The 23163-nt window shown below is 46.4% G+C and overlaps 1 protein-coding gene across 9 annotated transcripts in view; it reads left to right on the plus strand.

Moving 5' to 3' along the window:
* The window catches only part of BCL2L11 (BCL2 like 11), a 145031-nt gene that overhangs the window by 20942 nt on the left and 100926 nt on the right, over nt 1-23163 (plus strand). For 6 of the 9 annotated variants that reach the window (XM_078056285.1, XM_078056283.1, XM_036106485.2 and 3 more), the window contains one exon: nt 11434-11543. In XM_078056285.1, coding sequence (XP_077912411.1) covers nt 11434-11543 — 110 coding nt within the window. Of the gene's footprint in view, nt 1-11433; nt 11544-14591; nt 14717-19187; nt 19311-23163 lie in introns of all 9 variants that reach the window. The other 3 variants (XR_013441684.1, XR_013441682.1, XR_013441683.1) reach the window with 2 other exon arrangements.

The raw sequence follows: 23163 nt of genomic DNA on the forward strand, positions 1-23163 counted from the left end.
AACTTACGCTTGGACTTGTACCAGTGGTGACTCTAGCTTCCATGCTTTTTCCGTGTGGAAGAACGTGGCACAGTTACCTACCTCACATTTGTATGGGTAACGGGCAATGCCTGGGCCTTCTCCCCTGTAATTGCTGAGTCATGCAAAGGTTAGGTAGTGTCTTGAACAGGCTGGTCAGTGGATGAAGGAAATTGAGCCTCAACCCGTGTTTCTCATGGACCACGCTCCGTACTACTCCACTGGCTTGAGCTTTCCAGTGTCCTTATTGTATATGCAACATTTAATTCTTACAACATTTCTATTTATCACTGTGTTTCCTACAAAAGGCTATGGGGCATGTGTTCGCCTGTGTCCCTTAGAGGTGGGACACCCGCTTGCAGCCTAAATGTGCTTGTGCTCAGTCAATTCGCACAAGCTTTGTGAGATTTCTAGGGAGGAGTCACACAGCCCGACTGTGACAGATAGATGTTTTAAGGACAGATATGTAAACCATTAAATGTGCAAGCACAACGATTATGTCTTTGTGATTACACCAAAGAGTGTCTGGAATTGAGGTGTCAAGTTTGTCTTCTCCTATGACGTGCTTTAAAAAGAGGCAGCTGCCTTTCATGAATTCGTCGTAAGGGAGAAGCTTTCAGTGCGCCTCAGATTTCTTGTGAGTTACTGCTGCCCATAACATCTATGTTAACAGGTTAGTGCTTCATTTGGTGGGTGGCCATTATAAATTCCAACTGTGGAAATAAAATTGGTAGACTTTTGCATGTTTTAAAAAACTGCTTAAGGGGCACCTGGGTGGCTCAGTTGGTTAAGCACATCTGCCTTCTGCTCAGGTCATGATCCCAGGGCTCCTTGCTCCTGGGGGAGTGTGCTTCTTCCTCTCCCTCTGCCTGCCGCTCCCCCTGCTTGGGCTCTTTCTTTCTGTCAAATAAATAAAAATCTTTATAAAAATAATAAAAAAGGAAAGAAAACTGCTTAAGATGTAGCTTCTCAAGACTGTTTTTGCCCCAAGTCTTGGTCTTCACGATCACTGAGATGAAATACAGTAAACTTAAGGCCTTAATTGGAATTAGAAGAGATTTTTGTCACCTGTTTCCTGCTGCTGGTGTTCCATTTCATAAAGGAAGCTACACTTACTCTGTAGTCAGGAATTTTTCTTTCCTTTTTTTTTTTTTCCCCAGGGGAAAGCGCGAACGCAGTCCACCACTTTCATATTTGTGGTTTAAATTTTCATTTCCTCACCAAGATCAGATTTTTAGCTAGGTATAACATATAAGTTACCGAAAAGTAGTAACTTCCAATTTTTTAACACTTTATTCTTAAGGAATGGCCTTAAGTGAATTAATGTATGGAGTTGTATATTTACTTTTAAAAGACCTCTAAAAAGCACTTTTTTTCTTTATAGTTGTGATGGAGTAAATGGTGGAATAAACGGGATAGGAAGTTGTCAGCAGAAGGGGTATAGGGTATATGTCTCTGTCTTAAAGCAAGCTCAGAGTTGCTCTTCGCTTGACTGTACTTAGTTCTGGGGTTATTTTTATTTGTTTTTCGAAATAAGATGGCACAGCCAAATCCCCTGTGACCCTGTGAAAGGAATTTAAGACTATAGAAATAGAGCTGCAGCTGTCTCAGCGACTTGGTGCGGCTAGGGTCAGTGGGAGAGCAAAGAGCAGAAGTAGCGTCCCGTGTCCTGCCCCCGTCAGACCTAGTACAGACCACCACGCGCTCTTCAGAGCAACACACTTCAGGAGCACACCAAGGGGGACCAGGATGGTGATGGTGGGTCTTCCCACTGCTCGCCATAAAAGGCACATGGAAGGAGCTGGTTCAGGACCAGGTTTGGGGCGTGTGGTGGTGGCAGCTTCCTTAATTGAAAAGAGCGGTGAGGGGAGCCTGGGTGGCCCAGTCGGTTAAGCATCCGACTCTTGACCTCAGCTCAAAGTCTTGATATCAGGGTTGTGCGTTTGGGCCCCACGTTGGGCTCCACGCCAAACGTGGAGCCTACTTAACAAAAGAAAAAGAAAAAAATTAAAAGAGGGGTAATGATGGAGAGGGACTGTAGATTGTCTTTATAGGCCCAGGGGACAGAAGCAAAATTGAGGTGGGGCTTGGAAGGGGGGACATTTCCATTCCCTATGAGGAAGCACTTTGTAGCATCTAATGCCCTTCAGTGAGGACCGCCCTGCCTCAGGAAAAAGCAGGCCACCCGCCAGGCAGTGGGCGTGCAGGCCAGGCGAGCTGGCCTCATGTTGCGGATGGCCCCTGTGCCGGGTCTCCCACCTGCCTAAGATGCTGGACTTCTGCTGTGAGTGAGCGCTAGCAGGTATGTCCTTGGACAGAGACCTAGAAACTCGGTCTGGGTTTGCTGCCGGCCTGTCACTGGCTTCTAGTAAAGATGTGAACGTGTGTGGGGGCAGCTCAGGTGAAATGGGGAACTAGGTCTTCTGGTGTTGAACAGTCAGTGAGTGAAGGGGCATCATAGCACATTGGTCTTAATGCCTTAGATTCAAATTTCATTGTGAGAAGCGTAATGGTGGAAGGGGAAAGATGATGCATGCTGGTTTCCAGACTTCTGTCCAGCTTCACAGCCGCGGTTTACTGGCAGTTTCCAAATGGTCAGCCTGGAAGTGGATCAAAGCAGCTTGTTTTGACTTCCTTACTCAAGGCCACATAAAAGCATGGACAACACGCACTGAAAGGAGTAAGTATAAAACACTGGCTTCCTCTCCTGAACTTCATTATTTGTGATGGTGCTGTCTCCTAGCAGCTGTTTATAAAGTACAGACTTGACACCACCATGTACCAGGGGAAAACAGATGGAGGAACTTTCTGAGCACCGATACTACGATCACTGTGTTTTATTTCTAATTGCTCTCATGATCCTACAGGGGTTCAGTGCAATTGATAAAAGATTGATCAACAAATAAAATGAGGCAAGGGAGAAACAGACTGGGGTGGGGATGCACGTGGTGAAATTGGGTTCTGGCTCATTTTATTTCCGAGAATCATTGGAGTTTCTAAAGGTGATTCTGATGGCATTTCCTGCAGTGAAACTTACGAGAGTGGCAGTCGCTCTTTCCCCCATGGCTGACTGGGAATCCTGGGGCACGTGGGCCTGATCACTCAGGTGGGTTTCCTAAGGAACCCATAGCAGGCCGGCTGGCTGTGTCCTTTTTCCTCTTGTAAGCTTGTGGATAGCTGTGACTTGATAAAGATATTTCTGAAGATACTCACTTAAATAAGGAGACTATTGGGTTGAATAGACAGCCCAGAATTTTTATTTTCCCAAGTGAATGTTGCCCTTAAGAGTGATCACCTGCAAAGGCAGTGCTTCATCTGAACATTTCTGGAATACTCTTTTGAAAGTGGTTTGGCACTGGTTTCAGAGCCGACTGAGAAATGGTCCTTTAGAGGGTCCTTATGATTTTTGGTTAAATTAGACTGTCCTTGGAGAATAAAGATGGATGACCCTGAGGTGTTGAGAGGAAGGGCCCCCACAGTCCCTGGTAAGTGCCAGGCAAAATGTGTGCTTGTCTAAGTATGATCCATTGTGTGTTGAAAATAAAAACGATCATGTCATCAAAGTCCTACATTCCATAGCTGTTCGGAGACCGAAAAATCCTTTCTCAGCTCTGAGTTGAATACATATTCAGAGCTTAATTCATGCCGACTACTTTAAAATCTGATCTTGATTCTGCTTAAGTATTCGTGGATTACTGAACATCTGAAAACAGAGTAGTGTGACGTATTTCCATGAATTTTAATTTGGTGTCTGGTTCCGCACTTGAAATGCCAGTGCGGACGTGCAGGGAACTAAAAGAGTGGCCGCCCCTCGCCAGTGAGAGCTGCCCCAGTCCTGTCGCTCAGCATGAGACCGCAGTCGTGTGAGCCCACGTGTAGGACACGGTGCCCCTGGCGCACATACACGCCACACACGGTGGCGTTTGTCACCGCCCTCCCAGAGCAGGACAGCTGCGTGTAGAAACAGTGGCAGTGGTGTTGTGATGGGACCTCCATTCCTTTAACACCTGCTGTTGGTAACCATGGGGTGGGGGCAGGTGGGCGTTCAGGAGAAATCAGAAGGTTTGGTTAGGCTGATGTTGAGCTATGAATTGAGAATCTCGAGGGGGTTTATTTGTTTGCTTTTTTTTTCCCCATTTTCCCACCCTAGCTGACCGTGCTACAGAAAGCCCTTTCTGAAAGCCCCAGCCTGATTTCACTATCAGCCACTTAACCACGACATTAATTTTTTCAATTGCTAAGCTTCTAAGATTTGAAATTACCATATGGGTTGGAAAATGTTCTGTAGCAGAACCAGAACAGTCTGTTAATTAAATACCACACGTCTTTTCATGACTCGAAGTTCTTTGACGTTAAAAAATGTCCTCCTTTCCATCCCTCCCCTCCCCCACCCTGGTATAGAAAAATGAATTAATTAGACCTCAGTATTTTTTCTGTAGGAGATAATGGCACCAGGAAATTCTGGATCTCAAAAGATTGTTTCTACGAGCTTTGACGAAAATTCAGCTAACATTTCACACCTTTGACAGAATTGCCCGTGTCTGGCACAGTTGCATTATTTTTGATTAGTGGCTTTGGTTAGACAGTCTGGACCTAGCAGGTTCCCCCAACCCAGTCTGGTGCTTGTAGGAGTGGAGCTGGCCTTCCGTGGGCTTTAGGTTACTGCTGTGGGGTGGCTTTACATTTAGATCAGTATATATTTTATTCTGCTTTTTTTCCCCTAAGTGTTAGTGTCAGGCTTATGGAGTGACATGATTTCTTAAATGCGGAAACTACATTTTTTTATGGGCTAAAAGACACCTCCCCAGAATTTTCCCTTGGAGGAATTTTCTATGTGCATGTAAAATTGCCTTATAAGTTAAAATTTTTATCTTCTTGACTAGTGATAAGAGTTTTTGTTTCAAATAGAGACCCATTTTATTGATCAGGTCTCCGCATTTACGGTTGTGAAGCATATTGCAGATAGAAAGTAAAATATTTGTGCTTGATACTTACTAGAAATGTAAATGTAAATTATCTTTTCGATAGATGGACTATATTATTATAATGGGTGTAGTCGGGTCAGTATATGGGTAGAATTATGAGAGTGAGGGTAGACCAGTGTGTTGAGTATTCCCTGCCTCTGAGCCCCACCTGCTTCAGGTGCACCTTTAGAAGACCAGACCGTGGAACCCTTCACTGTTGTGGTGGTTCGCGCTCTGGGTGACAGTGGCACAGAATTAAGCAGATGAATTTGAGCTTTGACCAGCACTACCATGGGGCTGACAGACTCATTCTCTAGGGTCAGCCAGACCCCATTCTTTTGTTTTGGTGGGTTCTCATGTGACATGAGGCCAAATAGGACAGTCACTAAGATTAAACTAGTGATGAAGTTAAGAAAAGCTTCCCCCACCCCCAAGAGAGAAGATATTTTTGTCACTTCGGAAGTAATCTTTGAAATTTATGTTGAAAAACTCACTGTACTGAGATTAAGACTACCCTGTTAAAATACAGGAATAGAATGCCTTTTAAAATATTCAAAATAGAACTTTTAAATAAGTTTACTTTATAATTGTCTATTCTGTGGACATGTTAGGTAGGTTTTATTGCAGGATGAATGATTGTCATTCATTTTAGCTTTATAGATTTAAGGAACAAGAACAAAAAGCCCAGTTTCTTCAAAAGCCAAATGGTGACGCATGCTGTATAAGAGTAGTCCAGGCAGATCAGTCTCCTTGGCGAAAGTTAATTTCTGTTGTTATTACTGGATTATATTGTGTTGTTACTCTCTAAGTCAACTTAAACAAAAATACACCTCAGTACATTTAGAGAGCTCTAATCTGTTGTTCTGACCAGTCAGTGTCTGCTTAGCCGGGTCTCATCCGTTATCTTTGGTTACTTAAAACTCCAGGACGTCCCCAAGGTTTCTCGCCTGTTGCTCAGTGTTCTCGGGGTCTGGTGTGTGGAGCATCTGCACCAGAGTTGCCTAGGAAACTGTGCGCGGGTGGCCTGGGCCTCCCACAGACACTCCCACCCTGTGTCTTACTGCCACACACTTTGGGAATATGTCTGTGTCTGTACGTTTATTTAAGCTACCGAACTGTTCTTGCCTAGAGAAGAAACCTTTACTTACCTCCTTTGCGTCCTTCACTAAATTACAGCAGAGCATTTATCTCTAAGAAGAACAGGATGGGTTTGGCCACCAAGGTTCCATATTTCCTTCTTAGCTGCTGGCTAGGTTGACATGTTCACTAGGTGCTAGTTGGATGATAAGCCAACTTCTGACACAGACTGACTCCTTTGATGGTTACCAGCCCAAGCATAAGCCAGGCAGAACCTTCCAAACCACACGCGTAGTAAGTAAAGTAAGAGTGTTAAGTAGAATGCAGTAGGCTTCATCTTCAAGTTGGGGGAAATTAACTGGGGGAGTTATTTTTGTTTCATGTTATAACAAGTAAAAAGTTTACCTGTGTAAACAGGTAGTGTCGTGTCCAGAGAAACTTAACATTTAAATGTTGAAATTTAACCCACAAGGATGTGAACTCCACAGGAGCAGGGCTTGGCCTGTTTGGTTGCTGTACCCAGAGCACCTCCTAGAACAGTGTCTGGCACATGGGCATTCGTACTTGTTGGGTATATTAGTGAATGTCTTGATTGATTAAACATGGGTAACTTGCCAGTTGTTTTTTTATTTATTTATTTTTTTTATTTTTTAAATTTTATTATGTTATGTTAGTCACCATACAATACATCATTAGTTTTTGATGTAGTGATCCACGATCCATTGTTTTCATATAACACCCAGTGCTCCATGCAGTACATGCCCTCCTTAATACCCATCACCAGGCTAACCAATCCCCCCTCCCCCCTCCCCTCTAAAACCCTGTTTGTTTCTCAGAGTCCATAGTCTCTCATGGTTCATCTCTCCCTCCAATTCCCCCCCCCCCATTTTTCCCTTCCTTCTCCTAATGTCCTCCATGTTATTCCTTATGTTCCACAAATAAGTGAAACCATATGATAATTGATTTTCTCTGCTTGACTTATTTGACTTAGCATAATCTCCTCCAGTCCCATCCATGTTGATGTAAAAGTTGGGTATTCATCTTTTCTGATGGCTGAGTAATATTACATTGTATATATGGACCACATCTTCTTTATCCATTCATCTGTTGAAGGGCATCTCAGCTCTTTCCACAGTTTGGCTATTGCAGACATTGCTGCTATGAACATGGGGGTGCGTATGGCCCTTCTTTTCACTACATCTGTGTCTTTGGGGTAAATACCCAGTAGTGCAATTGCTGGGTCATAGGGTAGCTCTATTTTTAAATTTTTGAGGAACCTCCACACTGTTTTCCAAAGTGGCTATACCAACTTGCATTCCCACCAACAGTGTAAGAGGGTTCCCCTTTCTCCACAACCTCTCCAACATTTGTTGTTTCTTTCCCTGTCCATTTTGCCCATTCTAACTGGTGTAAGGTGGTATCTCAGTGTGGTTTTGATTTGGATTTCCCTGATGGCTAATGATGATGAACATTTTTTCATGTGTCTGTTAGCCATTTGTATGTCTTCTTCAGAGAAGTGTCTGTTCATCTCTTCTGCCCACTTTTTGACTTGATTATTTGTTTTTTGGGTGTTGAGTTTGAGAAGTTCTTTATAGATTTGGGATACCAGCCCTTTCTCTGTAGTGTCATTTGCAAATATCTTCTCCCATTCTGTGGGTTGCCTCTTTGTTTTGTTGACTGTTTCCTTTGCTGTGCAGAAGCTTTTTGTCTTGATGAAGTCCCAAAAGTTCATTTTTGCTTTTGTTTCACTAGCTTTTGGAGATGTATCTTGAAAGAAGTTGCTGTGGCCGATGTCAAAGAGGTTACTGCCTATGTTCTCCTCTAGGATTTTGATGGATTCCTGTCTCACATTGAGGTCTTTCATCCACTTTGAGTTTATCTTTGTGAATGGTGTTAGAGAATGGTCGAGTTTCATTCTTCTGCATGTGGCTGTCCAGTTTTCCCAGCACCATTTATTGAAGAGACTGTCTTTTTTCCATTGCATGTTTTTTCCTGCTTTGTCAAAGATTATTTGACCATAGAGTTGAGGGTCTATATCTGGGCTCTCCATTCTGTTCCATTGGTCTATATGTCTGTTTTTGTGCCAGTACCATGCTGTCTTGGTGATCACTGCTTTGTAATATAGCTTGAAATCAGGCAACGTGATGCCCCCAGCTTTGTTTTTCTTTTTCAACATCTTCTTGGTGATTCGGGGTCTTTTCTGATTCCATACAAATTTTAGGATTGTTTGTTCCAGCACTTTGAAAAATGTCATTGGAATTTTGATCGGGATGGCATTGAAGGTATAGATTGCTCTGGGTAGCATAGACATTTTAACAATGTTTATTCTTCCGATCCATGAGCATGGGATATTTTTCCATCTTTTTGTGTCTTCTTCAATTTCTTTCATGAGTGTTTTGTAGTTCCAGAGTATAGATCCTTTACCTCTTTGGTTAGGTTTACTCCGAGGTATCTTATGGTTTTTGGTGCTATTGTAAATGGAATCGTTTCTTTCATTTCTCTTTCTACAGTTGCGTTGTTAGTGTATAAGAAAGCAACTGATTTCTGTGCATTGATTTTGTATCCTGCCACATTACTGAATTGCTGGATGAGTTCTAGTAATTTGGGGGTGGAGTCTTTTGGGTTTTCCACATAAAGTATCATGTCGTCTGCAAAAAGAGAGAGTTTGACTTCTTCTTTAACTTGCCAGTTGTTTTTAACCTGTCTACCATCTTTATAAGACACACAGTCTATATTTTACACATTTTTTTTGGATAAATGGTATTTTTTTCATTTCTGACTCTAGGATTGAAAGCAGATTACCCTTTTTTTTTTTTAAGATTTTATTTATTTATTTGACAGAGAAAGACACAGCAAGAGAGGGAACCCAAGCTGGGGGACTGGGAGAAGGAGAAGCAGGCTCCCCGCTGAGCAGGGAGCCCGATGCGGGGCTTAATCCCAGGACCCTGGGATCATGACCTGAGCCGAAGGCAGACGCTTAACCGACTGAGCCACCCAGGTGCCCCTGATTACCCTTTTTTTAATTTAAATTTTATTTTTAAGTAAATTGTATGCACAATCTGGGGCTTGAACTCCCAACCCCAAGATCAAGTCGCATAATCCACCTACTGAGCCAGCCGGGTACCCCTGAGAGCAGATTACTCTTCAGGAGAGCCTTGTAGAGTGAGAAACAAGTGGGGGCTCTGAATGAAGCCCAGAAGGGGTGTATGGCAGTAGCTCTGAGGTGGCCACACAGTGTCCTGCTTGCTGGTCTGGTCACCTGTGGATGGGGCAGCTATGTCCCTGCGGGGCCGGTTAGGATGGTATGAAATGACTCGCACCAAACCTTCAGGCTCTGAGGTGTAGTAGGCATTCTAAGAAAAGAGCTTTCCTTTCTCTCAGGGGTGAGTTGACTTTTTTTAACAGCTTCTGAAGTTGGGATAAAAAACCACTTGATTGCTGATAGTATAAAAAGAATAGTAATGATTGGATACCTCTGACAGACTAAATCTTTAAAGCGCTGCAAACCCAAAAGAAGGAGGTGAACTATTATATCACCACCTGGCATCACATCTACCCTGAAATTTTGTTTCCTGCCAGTTTTAGCCATTTAAAATAGGCTCTTATGGAGTAATGATAAAACTATTTGTGTGGCAAAGATACAGTCAAAGTAATTTTTATGTGGTTGGGGGGTGTATTCAGGGGACGGGCCTGGCTTATCCTAGAAGTTTCTCTGTGGTCAGCCTTCACGTTCTCCCCTAGGGCTTCCTTTAGGAATCTTCCCTTGGCTTACTCACAGAGCACAGATAATTCTGGAGAGCATCCATGTGCATTCTTCTTTGCACATACATGTGCACGCATGTACACACACACACTCAGTGCCCATCCTCTCTCAGGGCACTCCCTCTTTGTGTGGGGTCATTGTTGGATTCCTGTGGGTGGGGGTTGGGGGGCAAAGAAGATAGGACAAGAGTTTTGAGAAGACTTGGTAAAAACTCAGTTTATTTTTTCAGAGTGCGCTTTTAAGTGCTTTTATAGAGCTATGAATCAACATCAGTTTTACTTATAACGATAAAATCAGAAACCCCACATACAAAATATTTTTGCAAAAATACAAAACAAAGCCATATGCATAGTATTTTTTTTTCTTTTAAATGTTTTATTTATTCATTCATGAGAGTCAGAGAGAGAGAGAGAGAGGCAGAGGCAGAGGGAGAAGCAGGCTCCCCGCCTAGCAGGGAGCCTGATGCGGGACCCCATCCCAGGACCCCGGGATCATGACCTGAGCCGAAGGCAGACGCTTAACCATCTGAGCCACCCAGGCGCCCCGCCATATGCGTAGTATTGCAAAATCTGATCGTTTCAGGTTTTTAAAATATTTTGCTGTGGTCAGAACATAACACGTGTGTCTAATTGTGACTACAGTGTGCCCATGCTTAACAGTAAGTTAACAAGTCATAAGCCAAGAACCTCGTCTCTTTTCCCGTGCCCACAATGCCAAACCATTCTCTCTTGAGTGTGGAGAATGCCATCTTCCTGGTGCCTTTTGGGATCTTTTGACAACTCCCAGTTTTGCTCCCCTTCACATGGCTTTTAAATGGTTTCAGCAACAAACGGATGAGTGGACTGGGTGTGAATGTTAGTGACAGCTTAATGGAAAGGGACATCTCCCTCTTCTTTCAAAAATACGTTTGCTCCTTCACCCAAAATATTTCCTCTCCCCATGTGGGGTTTGCAGACTTGAATCCAACCCACCTTTATGGGCCGCATTAATACGGAGACAAAACACACAGGTATGCCTTAACCTGGCCATGGGGTAGCACTTGTAAGTGATGGGGTAGCACTTGTAAGTGACGGTGTCGCTGCACCTGCTCCCGTAGAAACGAGCTCATTCAGGTCGCCTGCTGATTCTCAGGTTTTCCCTTATTCTATAGCATTAGATGGGACAACCACTTCATCTCCAATTCCTGTGTGATGTTTGAAATTTCCCTAGGAATTCTGCCTTGTGTTAAGATCAGAGTAGTTACTTTACTGACAACCTGAATTTTTATGTTCTATTTGTTTCAAGTATGAAATTTTTTTTTTTTTTTTTTTGGTCATCTTTATTGTACCACTTTTGTGTTTAGTTTATTTTGAAATGGAAGCATGTAATTAATTGGCTGGGACGTTTTTAAGGTTTGCAATTCTGAGTGTCCGGTTTTGAAAAAGTCAGTTCTTCATCCGTCGCTCTTTAACCAAATTGAGGTAGGACCCTACCACCATCACGTAGTGCAGAGTCCTGAAGTGAGGGAGATTCCAAAAACAAAACAGAGTGTGTGAGATGGGCTTGCTTCGAGAACATGCTAAATGCTCTATGGAAAACAATGTGATTTTTGTTCTGTTTGTTCTGCTGCAGCTTCCATGAGGCGGTCCCAGGCCGTACCTGCAGATACACGCCCGGAGATATGGATTGCGCAAGAGTTGCGGCGTATTGGAGACGAATTTAATGCATATTACCCAAGGAGGGTAATGATGTTTTATTTACCCCTTCTCCTCACACCCTCCCCCTCCCCACAATTTTTTTTTTCCTGAGGTGACTAGTAATAATGGAAATGCGAGGTATTACCTGTGTGTGACCCACCCTTGCTTCTCCTTTCCCATTTTCCATTTGAAAATGTTTTATGGATGAATTTAAATGATGGTAATTAAATAGGATATCGTACAAGGTGGCAAAGGGACATCCATGCTAAGAAAGGGGTTATGGACCTGCTTTGACATATTCCCACACCCACACAAATAGTAACGTAATTTTCAATCCGTGTAGAGGGTTTCTGCATTCCTTTTGGGCAGTTGGGGTCAAAGGTGAAGACCTATGAAAATTTCCATCCTCACTCAGCCCAGGGGGGCGATGCCAGCAGTAGTCCTGCAGTGTTTGACGGGCAGAGCGGGAGAGCCACCCCCTTCAGTCCGTGGTGCTGTCCTTGAATGCTGGCAGGAGGCCATTAACCAGGAGTCTGGGATCTGGGGCATAAAAATTTTATACCCTGAATTGACTGCCACTTAACATTTTAAGGTGTGCTGTTGATTTAAAAAAAAACAAACCAACCCTATGTCTTCTTCTGTAGACACAGTGTATTTTGTTGGTTTTGCCCATTGGCAATAGCCACTACCATTTGGACACCTTTTGCCCATGGAAGACTTCCAAAATGTGTAGGCTTTAACTCTGGGAGTTAGGGCTGGTATGAGCGTATGTGAGTACTTCCTGTAAAGGGTACGCTAACAAAGATGTGATAGAACGTAATTTTGGCTTGTTTACATTTTTCCAAACAACCAAGTATGAGGCTATTTCTGTTGATTTATCCAAAAAGAAGACACATCTTATTTTGTAGAAAAAGCTGTAATTGTTACTGTCATTCTTTCTTACTGTGTTACTGGTCTTCTGGCTCCTTTTTTTCTGAACGTTACAGCTTCATATAAGTATCCCTTCAAGATTTTTTTTTTTGAACCTTTTTTTTTTTCTGGAAGGAGAGGTCATGCTTAGAATACCCCAGTGTTTGTGTCCTGCTTTAAACGCTGGTCTCTTTGTTAGCTAGCTGTTGCTAAGTAAGTGGATGTTACCTGTTAATTGCTTTGAGTCCTTCTTGTTTTCCTGTCCATGCAATGCCTTTCAAGCTTTTTTTAGACACACATGGAGACATCCTCCCATTTGCAGAGGGTCTTTCATTTATTCCTTCAGTATAGGGTCTCTGTAAGGGAGCCAGGGATGCTCTGAAAACTCACATTGGATCCTCTTCATACCTTGCTATGGGTCTGTGTGTGTGCACACGTGTGCGTGCATGTGTGTTTGATGAGAAATGTGCTATAGTATGATTCTATTATTAAATGAGAACTGTCACATTGATGAATGGGTTTAGGAATTTCTTATATGGCCGTCTTTAGCTGGCAAGAGTATCCAGCATCCTACATCTGCCATTTACGGTGTATAAATTCCTTTCCAACCTAGCTCTGAAATGGTAATTGTTTTTGCAAGGTTGATTGTTTCGTAATTTGCCACTACAGTTACTCCCCCCTACCCCCAGCTCCTTTGCCTTGGTTTCCCTGAAGGGATTTTGGTGTTCCTGTGTGTGACTGGACTTTGACCCCTCTTGGTGGACCAGGAGGGACTGGTCAGAAGCAGGGCCCCAGTGCATTCATGATGACCTCATGCTGGGGTAGGGAGGCTGATTCTGACTGAAGAGGGTAGGTTGATTCTGGGGGGCATGTCCGTAATTCAGCAGGAAAAGATGGCAGAGTGGCCTCTCACGATGAGCCTAAGCAGCGAACTGACCAGCGTGCGGGGCCTCCTCTTTCTCCGTCTTGAAGGGGCTTATAGATGTCCTTGGGCCAGATCTGAACTGGAGGGGGCCGCCCAAGAGAGGAGGCTATTGGGCCCTGGTGCCTTCAGAGTCCAGAAGCTCTGGACACCAAGAGCCCACACAGCTCCACTCTGAGGGACTAAGCCTTTGGCCACAGAGCTAGATGTCTTGTAAGGATATTATGTGTAAGTTTCTCTTTAAACTTACACAGGCTATTGGTGACTCTATAAGGTTCCCCCCTGGGCCTGCCCAGATGGACCTGGTTGATGCACCTCCATGGTGGCCTGTGTGATCAGCGATAAGACATGGGCCAGGTGTGTCGTGGGGCTTGGTGCACAGCATAGGCCGATGAGGTGGACAGGTCTAGGCACGTGCAAATGGGACACAAGCTGTGGGGTTGTTTTCATTGCCTTGCCTGTCCATGGGAGGTGAGAGAACAGTGTCTAGCAGGTTATATCTTTCCTCCCCTCCTCTTCTCCCAGTGTTATTTCACAGTTTAATGTTTAAGAGGATATTGGAGATGGCCATATCTATCTGTTCAAATGAGATGCAACCTGTTTGTTCACAGTGCTTTTGGTAAAATAAATGTAAGTTAATTTCATCGCAGGATCACACTATTTTCTGGTTGTAAATCTTATTTTGCATCTCTTTAAAAAAAAATGAACCAATGTCAAAATGCGGTCACTAATAATTTAAGGGACTCTAGCTTCCTAAGTAGGCTGGGGATATTGGGGGAGGTGTAGGGACAGGCTCTAGGTTATAACCTGATTTTTCTGTAATGAAGGCAAATACATTCTCCAGATTTTATGCAAATAACCCGTTCAAAACACCAGACTCTGGATAGTGACACATTGACCCCCAAAGCTACAGACACCCGTCTTGATATTGCTGGTTAAAAATAATCCCGAGTCTGCAGTGTCACTGGTGGTCCATTTATTGGGGGTAGAAATCTGGGGTGGAAATGGGAGGCCGTAGCAGAAAATCGGGCATTCAGATCACCTGCTGTCTTCACGGTCGGGGGGGTGGGGGGGTTACTTCTTGTTGAGCAGTGTACAGCCCCCGCCTTGCTTTATAATGGTTGCTTTATAATGGATTTCAGCATTGTACATATTGAGTGTCTTTATTTGCTTAATACTATTACAGTAGCTTTTCTAAAGTGTTGGTCTTTTACTGCCATGAGCCTTGCGAAGCCTGACAGGATATTTTCCCATTTTTTCAGTTAGAGCAATAGAGGAAGGTGTCGTATAGTTGTCATGTGTTCAGTCCACTTAAGGGCAGTGGGGAAGCGTATGAAACGGAGCTGTGGAGTCTGAGCCCTTGAAGGAGGAGGTGAGAGAGGCACAGGTGAGCGCAAAGTCCCAGTGCATGTTTCCCCTTTTTCTTTTGTGACTCCGTGTACTTGCCCCCCAAACGACCCCGCCAGGGCAGAGTGACCCGTGTCCCCCTCTGTCTGGTAAGTCTGACCGCTCCAAGTCTCTGGCGTATTTTTGTAACTTTTTGTTTTGAAATAATCTCAGACTTCCATCTAAAAGTTGCAAGAATGGTACAAAGAACCCTCTTCTATCTGCCACCCGAGTTCCCCACTGTTCCCGTGTCGCCACATTCGCTTTAATGTTCTCCCCCTTTTGTACCTGTGCACATATCATTTTCTGAGCTCTTTGGGAATAAATGACAGGTGTGATATTCTTTCACCCTCAAATACATCAATGTGTATTTCCTAAGAATAAGAATATTCACTTACATAACCGCAGTGTAATTCTCAAAATCAGGAAATTAGCAGTGTGACAGTACTGTTTTGTAATCTGTGGACTTCATCCAAACTTTACTAGTTGTGCCAAAAATGTCCTTTATAGTAGCCAAAAAAAAAAAAAAAAAGTTTTTTTCTGGCCCAGGATCCAGTTTAGAGTCATGCGTTAAATTTAGTTGTCTTATTGCTTTGATGCCATTAATTTGGAACCATTCCTCCGTCTTTGTGACCCTCACATTTTTGAAGGGTCAGGACACTTATAGAGTCTCCCTGAATTGGATTTGTCTGATGTCTCCTTGGGATGAGATTGCAGTTTTGTGTTCTGGGCAGGAATATGCAGGGGCAACATCGTGTCCTCTCCCATCCATTGCTTCAGGAGGCACGTGGAAGCCATTTGTCCTGTTATTGGTGATGTTGACTCTGGTCAAAGGTGGGTCCTACCACTCTAAAGTCAGCATGTTTCCATCTGAAATGGAAAAGAAGTGTGTGTAGAGGATGAAGAACTTCCTTTCCCCATTGTATATGTTTATCCCATTAATCAGCCTAAATTCATGGGTCCCTGTTTAATTTCAACAGGTTTACTCTGCATTACTCTGAGTACTTATTTTGATCCTCAGATTGTCACAGATCTGGCCGTGGCAGCCCCCTGGTGCATTTTCACCTGTCATTAAGCATTAAAGGGCCTCGGTCGTGCAGGCACATCTAGAACCATGGCACAAGAAAAAACCCAAGGGCCCGTGGGGGTGGTGGAGCTCCCAGAAGGCATCTGTTGCTGAATGGCCTACACCCACACGCAGCCCTGACCCTTCCAGCCCCCTGTGCCTGGGCTCTCGGGGAATGCTGGGGAGCGTGGAGGTCAGTGGGCTTGTAGGGAAGAAGATTTCTCAGAGACGCTAGATCTCTGTTTTATGAAGAGGGTGAGTGGCTCGTGTGTAGCTGAATGGTGGGGCCTGGAGCACTGTGTGCTTACCACCCATTCTCAGGGGATGGTGTCCACTTGGATAGGATTCTTAGCCATGGGCCAAGGGTGCAGTCCCAAGTCTGTGGAACATGTGCTGGGCCCTTCAGAACATCAGAACATGTGCTCTTAGGGTAATTAGACCCATCCTCTACCCCACATCTGCTCCCCCCCCCCCCCCCATTACCAAGGCTGCGATCGTTTACCTTTGGTGGCCTCCCCCAGGCCTTGTAGTCAGGTTGCACAGTTTGCTCTGTGCACAGCCAGACTGCTCTTGGTTGACAGGGACTTGGGGATGTCCTGGCCGTGGCCTGGGTGAGCAGCAGCACGTGAAGCTACGTCAGACCCTCTAGATGGGCCAAGAAGTGAATGAAAACCTTTTCATTGTTTTGATCCCAAGAAACAGTGTATCTTTTGTTTACACTGCCTGCTTCCTACTTCTTCTGTCCCAGGCATGTGCAGGCATGAGTAGACTGAACTGCGGGCCAACTGAAGTTTAGCACCAAACCAGACAAAGTAGAGAGGGAGAGGTAGGTGGCTCGCAGACCGGTTTAGATGGAAACAAAAGTTTACTGGAAGTGTCACCCATTTGCATTTTCATATACGATACATGAACTTGAAGTCTCCCTCTGCTGTCCTTCCTACGATGTGAATTCCCGGTGCTGTCTCATTCCTGGTTTTATAAATGATAATCTTCTGTAGAGAATGTACAAGGGAGAGATCTAATCGGTAGCTGGCTTGTTTGGGAATAGCATAACCTGAACATAAACCCAGAGATGCGTGTTCCCTGACAACATTCTTTTGAGGCCCTCATTAATTGAACATAGAAGCTTAATAAATGAGCCACTTTCTTTTACTGTCTGAGCAAAGAATAGTGGAAAATCTGCATATGAAATACCGCCTTAAAACTAGACCTATCTCATGAGGTGGTGACTTGCCCATGACTTGATAGAATGACAGTTTTCATAGCAAAAACAGTTGTGAGTAGCTTAAATGAATTAGTGCCCGTCATTGATCTGTGATCCAGTTTGAAGATTCAGTGAGTGTTTCCCTTGGAGCTGAAGGAGGTAGTTCAGTGTTGTGGTTTTAAGTGCCTTCCAACGCCCCCCATCACGGAGTCCCTGGAGCCTGTGTGATCCAAGAGTCATCCTTCCTATGGCTTCAGCCCTTTGTGTTTTTCCCTGAGACCTTCAAGACAGCACATGGTTCAGCTTATCCCGATGGCAACTGTGGACGGCAGGTTTTCTGAACGAGGGTTTTCCATGACTTGGGGATAAAGTATGATCTTACGGGAAAGCAGGGCTTGTGGACAGGTGTGAAAACTTTGGGGTGAGGCCTTGAATCCTGAGTCCGTCCATTATGTCCTCTAGGAGCCCCATTTTCTCTCCATCTCCTAGGGATGTGGCGAAGGTCACAGGGAAACATTCAGGGACGGAGCTAGAAGTTGCTGTCATCGTTTGCCCATCGTTCTGGTGTCTCTTTGAACTATAATTGAAACATTTCTCAGTTGGTCTTCGGAGTTTAGAGAGATGCTGCTAACTTGGTTCACTTGTCTTTCAGTACCCTGCTTGTGTTGGGCCCTACTGATGCGTGCTGTCTGGGTGTACGCAAACAGGAGGCTGGGGCGCTGGGGTGTGTTTAAATGGCTGGGTGGGCATCGGCCTGGATGCGGCGGTGTTCGTGCACGCTGCCTGGGGCCAGTGCTCCATCCGTCTGTGGCAGGTGGGTACACCTGCACGCCTGCCTCACGGCGGGGGGACCCGGGCCACTCACATAGAACCGTTCAGAGGTGCAGGTGCCCGGAGGGGGACTTCAGAGAGGTCTGACTGGGGTTTTTTAATCTCTGGAGGAGGAAATGAAGATGCGCATGAGGCGAGTCTGCAGGCGTCTCTCACCATCCTTCGCTAGACTTCTCCCAGCTGAACCAGAGCAGAGAGGTTCGGGTTGTGGTTACAGTGCATTACATCTCATCAGCATTTCTCTGAGGCTGGGGCATTTCAGAACGGTGTATTCTCGCTCTGAGGCTTGTATTTTGTCTGATAGAGCCCCGACCCACCTGGGAGCTGTAAGAACCATCTCTGGCTTCTCTGTGGGTGGTCACCGTGCAGCGCCACACTTTCCAGGCGACGGCCGGGGGTCTGAGGGCCGGCAAATGGGTTAGAGATCTGCCTGGTGGAGGGGTGTGCCGCCCTGCAGGAAGAAAACCCAGGCACACCGGGCCTGACTGGAAGTCAACCAAGGAAGAGGTTGTTTGCTCTACAGAAAGCCTGCACTATAATAGTTTCTTTGAAATGATGCATCAAAAACGAAGGAGAGTTGGATTCGTGCAAATGGGATTTTCCTGTGACTGCACGGCCTGGGCAGGTCAGCGGCAGCTCCGGTGGCTCGGCTGGTGCCGGGGAAGCTCACCCCTGCCCCGCGAGTGGGAGCAGCGCATCCGGGGGAGGGGCTCCCGGCACCCTTTCCGCAGCTGTGTTGACATCCTAGTGAGTTGGGCACAAGGTATGCAAATGCCCCCGCGGCCGTGGTGATGAGCAGAAAGTGAAGCTGGGCAGCACTGCAGCGGCCTGGCACCTGAAGACGGGGCTGTCAAACCTGCTCTAAAATCTGGGCCAAGGTGGAGAGACCCCCACATCTTCCCAAAGATGCTCCACACGGGCAGGCCCTTTTCCTCTCTCATCTCTGTCACTTGTCATGAAAAATACTATTTAGCTTGACGGGGGTTATGAGTGGGTAGAGGTGGTCTTCCATCAGGATCGCTGGGGCCACATCTCTGCTCCCCACCCCCCAGCCCGGTCACCTTGGATTACGGCAACAACACCCAGCCCTGTTCCCGGAAGATGCTGCGACGGCCCCTGGGGAAGCAGGCACATCCAGACACCCACGTGACACGTCCGCACCTGCCGATCTGGCGCAGATGTTCCCTGTCTGAGTCTCACAGTCCCGAATTCCGTCTCTTCTAACATGTTACCAGTCAAAGATACATCCTTTTAAAAAGGGAGAAAAAAAAATTTAAGACCTCTTAGATATTCAGTGTTGAAATTAGCTTAAAAATTTCTGTGTGTCTCAGAGTTCTGTTGGTATTCCTTGCTTTTTCGTTTGTCTCTTAGAATTTGCTATTGAGCTCTCGGATATAATGGTGAAGATCGGGCCATGTTTCCCGGGTTACTTTGACTGCCAGAAAACTCTTAGCTAAACTCTGGCTGTTTGGCATTAGATCTCAGGTTCCCAGGGTAAGTCTCTCTTTCTTGATGTCATTTCTGATCTCTCTTAACTTTTGTGTTTTTTGCACTGTGCCCATCTGTGTGTTTTTATGGTTAAGCTCCTTTGAGTAATGCGAATGTATATGTGTTGTACTTTGAGTCCTTCAGCCGAGTGGGGTTTGGACCATCCTTTGGAGCGTGGATTGGTGAGCTTGTGTGTTCTACCCTGTGCTGAAGTCTGAGTTGACTTGATTTTGAGTCCACAAGCTTGGTCTGTCCCCTCATCTGTGAAACGTGGAGGAGAGCAATACTGGCCCACAGCATTGTTGTGAAGACTGGAAAGGGGTCTGGCACGTCATTTCATTGAGTGGTGGCAGTGAGTGACTCTTCCGGACCCCGGGCTAGGGCGCACAAAGTCCGAAGGCCTGGTGTATCTTGGGCGGCTTTTCAGAGGCTGGGCTCGTCTCTGCCTGCAGGAGAGTGGACCTGGATCCAGAGCGGTGTGCGGTGGTTACCCTGACCATTTCTCCGGGCAGCCTCGGGTCAGGGTCTTTTTTTGTATCTGCATACCTGCTTCCCTGGATTGGGCAAGAGAGGATGTCTTGCTCTGATTATTTTTGCATTAAAATAGTAATTAAATTCCGATACTTGGTTAGTCGTCTCAAGTGTAAGTTGAAGGTGGTACTTGTGCAGACACCACTGGGGCGGCTGGTGCTGTATCCAGTCATCCTCCCTCCTCTTGGCTGCTGCAGACGGAGGGAGCCCCAGCCCCAGCCCGAGTCCTGTGTTTCAGGGCCGCGGTGGCTCAGAGTGGCCCAGCTCCTGGTAAGTCTGCCCAGAACCTGCTCAAGGGCGTTCCTTTGGCGCAGCCCCATCCCCAGCTGCCACCCAGCTTGAGCCCATGTCCTCTGTTTGGGGATTCCCTGCGGAATGCTCTTGACACTGTCTCCAGGGATATTTTTCAGATCTTCCAGGAAGAGTACCTGAGTGTCCACCAGGGAAGCCTGTCCCAGCTCTGCGCCTTCCTGCCCTGGCTCTCCCGGGGCCCCACTGCCTCTCTGGCAAGCGCTGCTCTCCCTGCCTCTTATTTACCTGTGCATTGCTGTTGTCCTGTTACCCTGTTTATTTGTATGGCTCTTCGTCACCGGAGTGTAAGGTTCATAGAAAGAGATGCTATTGCACTTTTTCGACAGGAAGGCCCCCTCCGCATCTTGACTCCACTTTGGCACAGGCCTCCCATTTTACTGGAATATGTAGGTGTTCTTTGCCTGCAAAGTGGGAACTAGACCCCTGATTCCAGAGGCAGGGCGGTGGCAGTGGCTTTCTTCCAGACTGCTGTCACTGTTGGTAGCACCCACGGGTAGCCCTTGGGCTGGGCTGTGCGTCGCTGTTCTGCACTTGCTGCTGAAGACACAGGTATTGCCCACCAGGCCTAGTGGGTGCAGACACGGCCTTCAGAGTCGGGCCCCAGCACACCCCCTGTCCCGTGCAAACAGGCCTCGGGGCTGCGGGAGCCCCTGACCCAGACAGGAGCGTGGACTGTCGGAGTTGGTTCCTGGAGGGAGACACAAAGCTGAATGTTGAAGGAGTCATCTTCTGGACACATGGGATGGCCATAAAAGTCAATCACCCCAAAGAATATTGTTCCTGCTAGACCATGGAGATAAAAAGACCCAACAGGATGGGGTCCTACACTTCAAGCACTTGTGATTGTGTGTGTGTGTGTGTGTGAGCAAAAGAGATCACCTTAATGCATGAATTGTTTGTACTTAGTAGCATATTCAGTTTTTCTTTTTAAAATCTCCTTTACCCAAATGCATCCCATTAATATATCTCCCTAAAGTACTTTTATGAGTTAGATTAAAACAGTGTCACACAAGTCTGATCTAAGAAGTGTTGTTTTTTTAAAAAGGGAAGGACCAAGAATGTTCGTTAAGCATGAACGGGTATATTCGTTCGCTAGGGCTGCAGTGACAGTACATTAGACGGGGGGTTAAACAACAGAACTGTGTGTGTTGACAGTTCCGGAGGCCAGACTGAGACCTGCGGCTGGCTGCGCTGATGTGTGCTCAGCGCCGACGGCTGGAGGCCGGCCAGCCGGCCTCACCCACCGCCACCATCGTACCGCCTGCCCCACACTGGCGTCATCGGGCACCTACCGCGTGCTCCTGTGAGTGAGCTGACGCGGACGGCTGCAGGTGCTAGAGGGCAGCGAGTCTGCCCGTCCTGCAGCTCTTTCTGAGCCATGGGCCGCACCCACTGAGCTGTGCCAGTGGTCAAGGGTTTTCGGGACTGGTGTGGCCTTGGCGTTCAGTCGTAATGGCTTCCTCCATTGAATGTTGTCCAAAAGCAGTTTCTCGCTGGCTTAAAAGCATGTGCCGTGTTGTCATGCGCGCTGCCTGAGAGGGCAGGCCTCCCACTGTCCTTCCTGAGTACTTGTAGCATTTTCTTGTTTGTCAGGGATCGGGTATGTTCCTTTTGCCAAAATTTCCTGCATGGCCCCCACCCCCTCCCCGGCTTCCTTTGAACACCCCCCACATCCTTGACGTTTGGGATGCAGGCAGGACCCTAAAAAACTTGGAAAGACTCGTCTCGTGATGAGACTCTTCAGCGTGCCAGCTACCGCTGTCCACCCAATGTCCTCAGAGGGTTGGGGGGAGATGTCTCCTCTCAGACGCTGCCAGGTCTGGAAGCAGTTGGGACCTGTCCCTAATGTGGCCCTGTCCCCTTACTGGTGTCACTTTGACCGCATTCTCTGGTCGTACTGAGGCTGGTAGTGACACCTGGCTGACATGAGATTTCCCACCTTGAAGTGATTGCTTAGCCCTGCGTGAGCTTTCTTCATTTTAGTAAGTCGTGGTTTTATTTTGAATAAGCCTCTTTCAACCTATTAATATTAGTCTCAACTAAAATTAACCTTCCCCTAAATTATTCTCACACAGAAAAAGCAAAGTAATTTTGAAAGTTAAATCAAAACAAAGCAATCTTGTGTGTAAAACAGATAAAAATCACAGACTGTGGTTACGGAGCGCCTGTACAGGAATCTCTTACAGAAAGCCGATTTCCTCCAGTCTGGTTATGGAAGGAGAACGGGAAATGCCCGGGCCTTATCACAATCCCGTCCTGTCAGACAAGTACTTGCGAGCTCGTGTAAACAGTCACAAGCAGGGGCTCCGCTCGCAGCTGGTGTCTGCATGCAGTGTTTGTGTGTGACGGGGGACACCGGTTCCCAGCCCCACTCGTGGCCCGTGGTTCCACCGTGCTGTGTTGGAAGCTTCACCTGCCCGATTGAGAAGGGGCTTCGTGGAGAGCCCCGAACAGCGGAGCGCTGGTCTCGGGCATAGATGACTCATTAAGGAAACAACCTTAATGAGGGTAGGTTGCAGACCCGAACCGTGAGAAGGGTTGTAGCTCCTGGCGTAGAGGCAGGTGTGCTCCTTTGCCGCCTTTGGCTGCTCTGATTTACACCCCGCACTCACCTGCAGAATGGATGAGAACTCACAGGTGGGCCCTCCGGAAGACCTGAGGACCTCGGACACCTTTAATCTAGCAACTGCCTTTTGAACAGTTTCTCCTCTTGTCATGAACATGGTGGTCACTAGCAAAGAGGCCTTTTTAAAAATTTTTCACTGTTATTTGCTCCCCACGTGGGGTGGGAGGGTGGGGGTTGACCCCGCCTGTGTGTGTGACCGTGGACTCAGTGCTGAGCCACCCGTGTTTATATAGTGGATCCGCCCACCGGCAGCCAGAGGTGCGGTGGCGCATCCGTGCACCACTGGATTTAGCTTCTTAGGACAAACTACCCCAAATCACTGGTTTCTCAAGTAAACTACAGCTATCAGAAATTCACCCTCGGGGGAGTCGCGTATTTGAATGTTAATAA

Source organism: Halichoerus grypus, chromosome 10 (assembly GCF_964656455.1).
Source record: "Halichoerus grypus chromosome 10, mHalGry1.hap1.1, whole genome shotgun sequence".
Classification (NCBI taxonomy): domain Eukaryota; kingdom Metazoa; phylum Chordata; class Mammalia; order Carnivora; family Phocidae; genus Halichoerus; species Halichoerus grypus.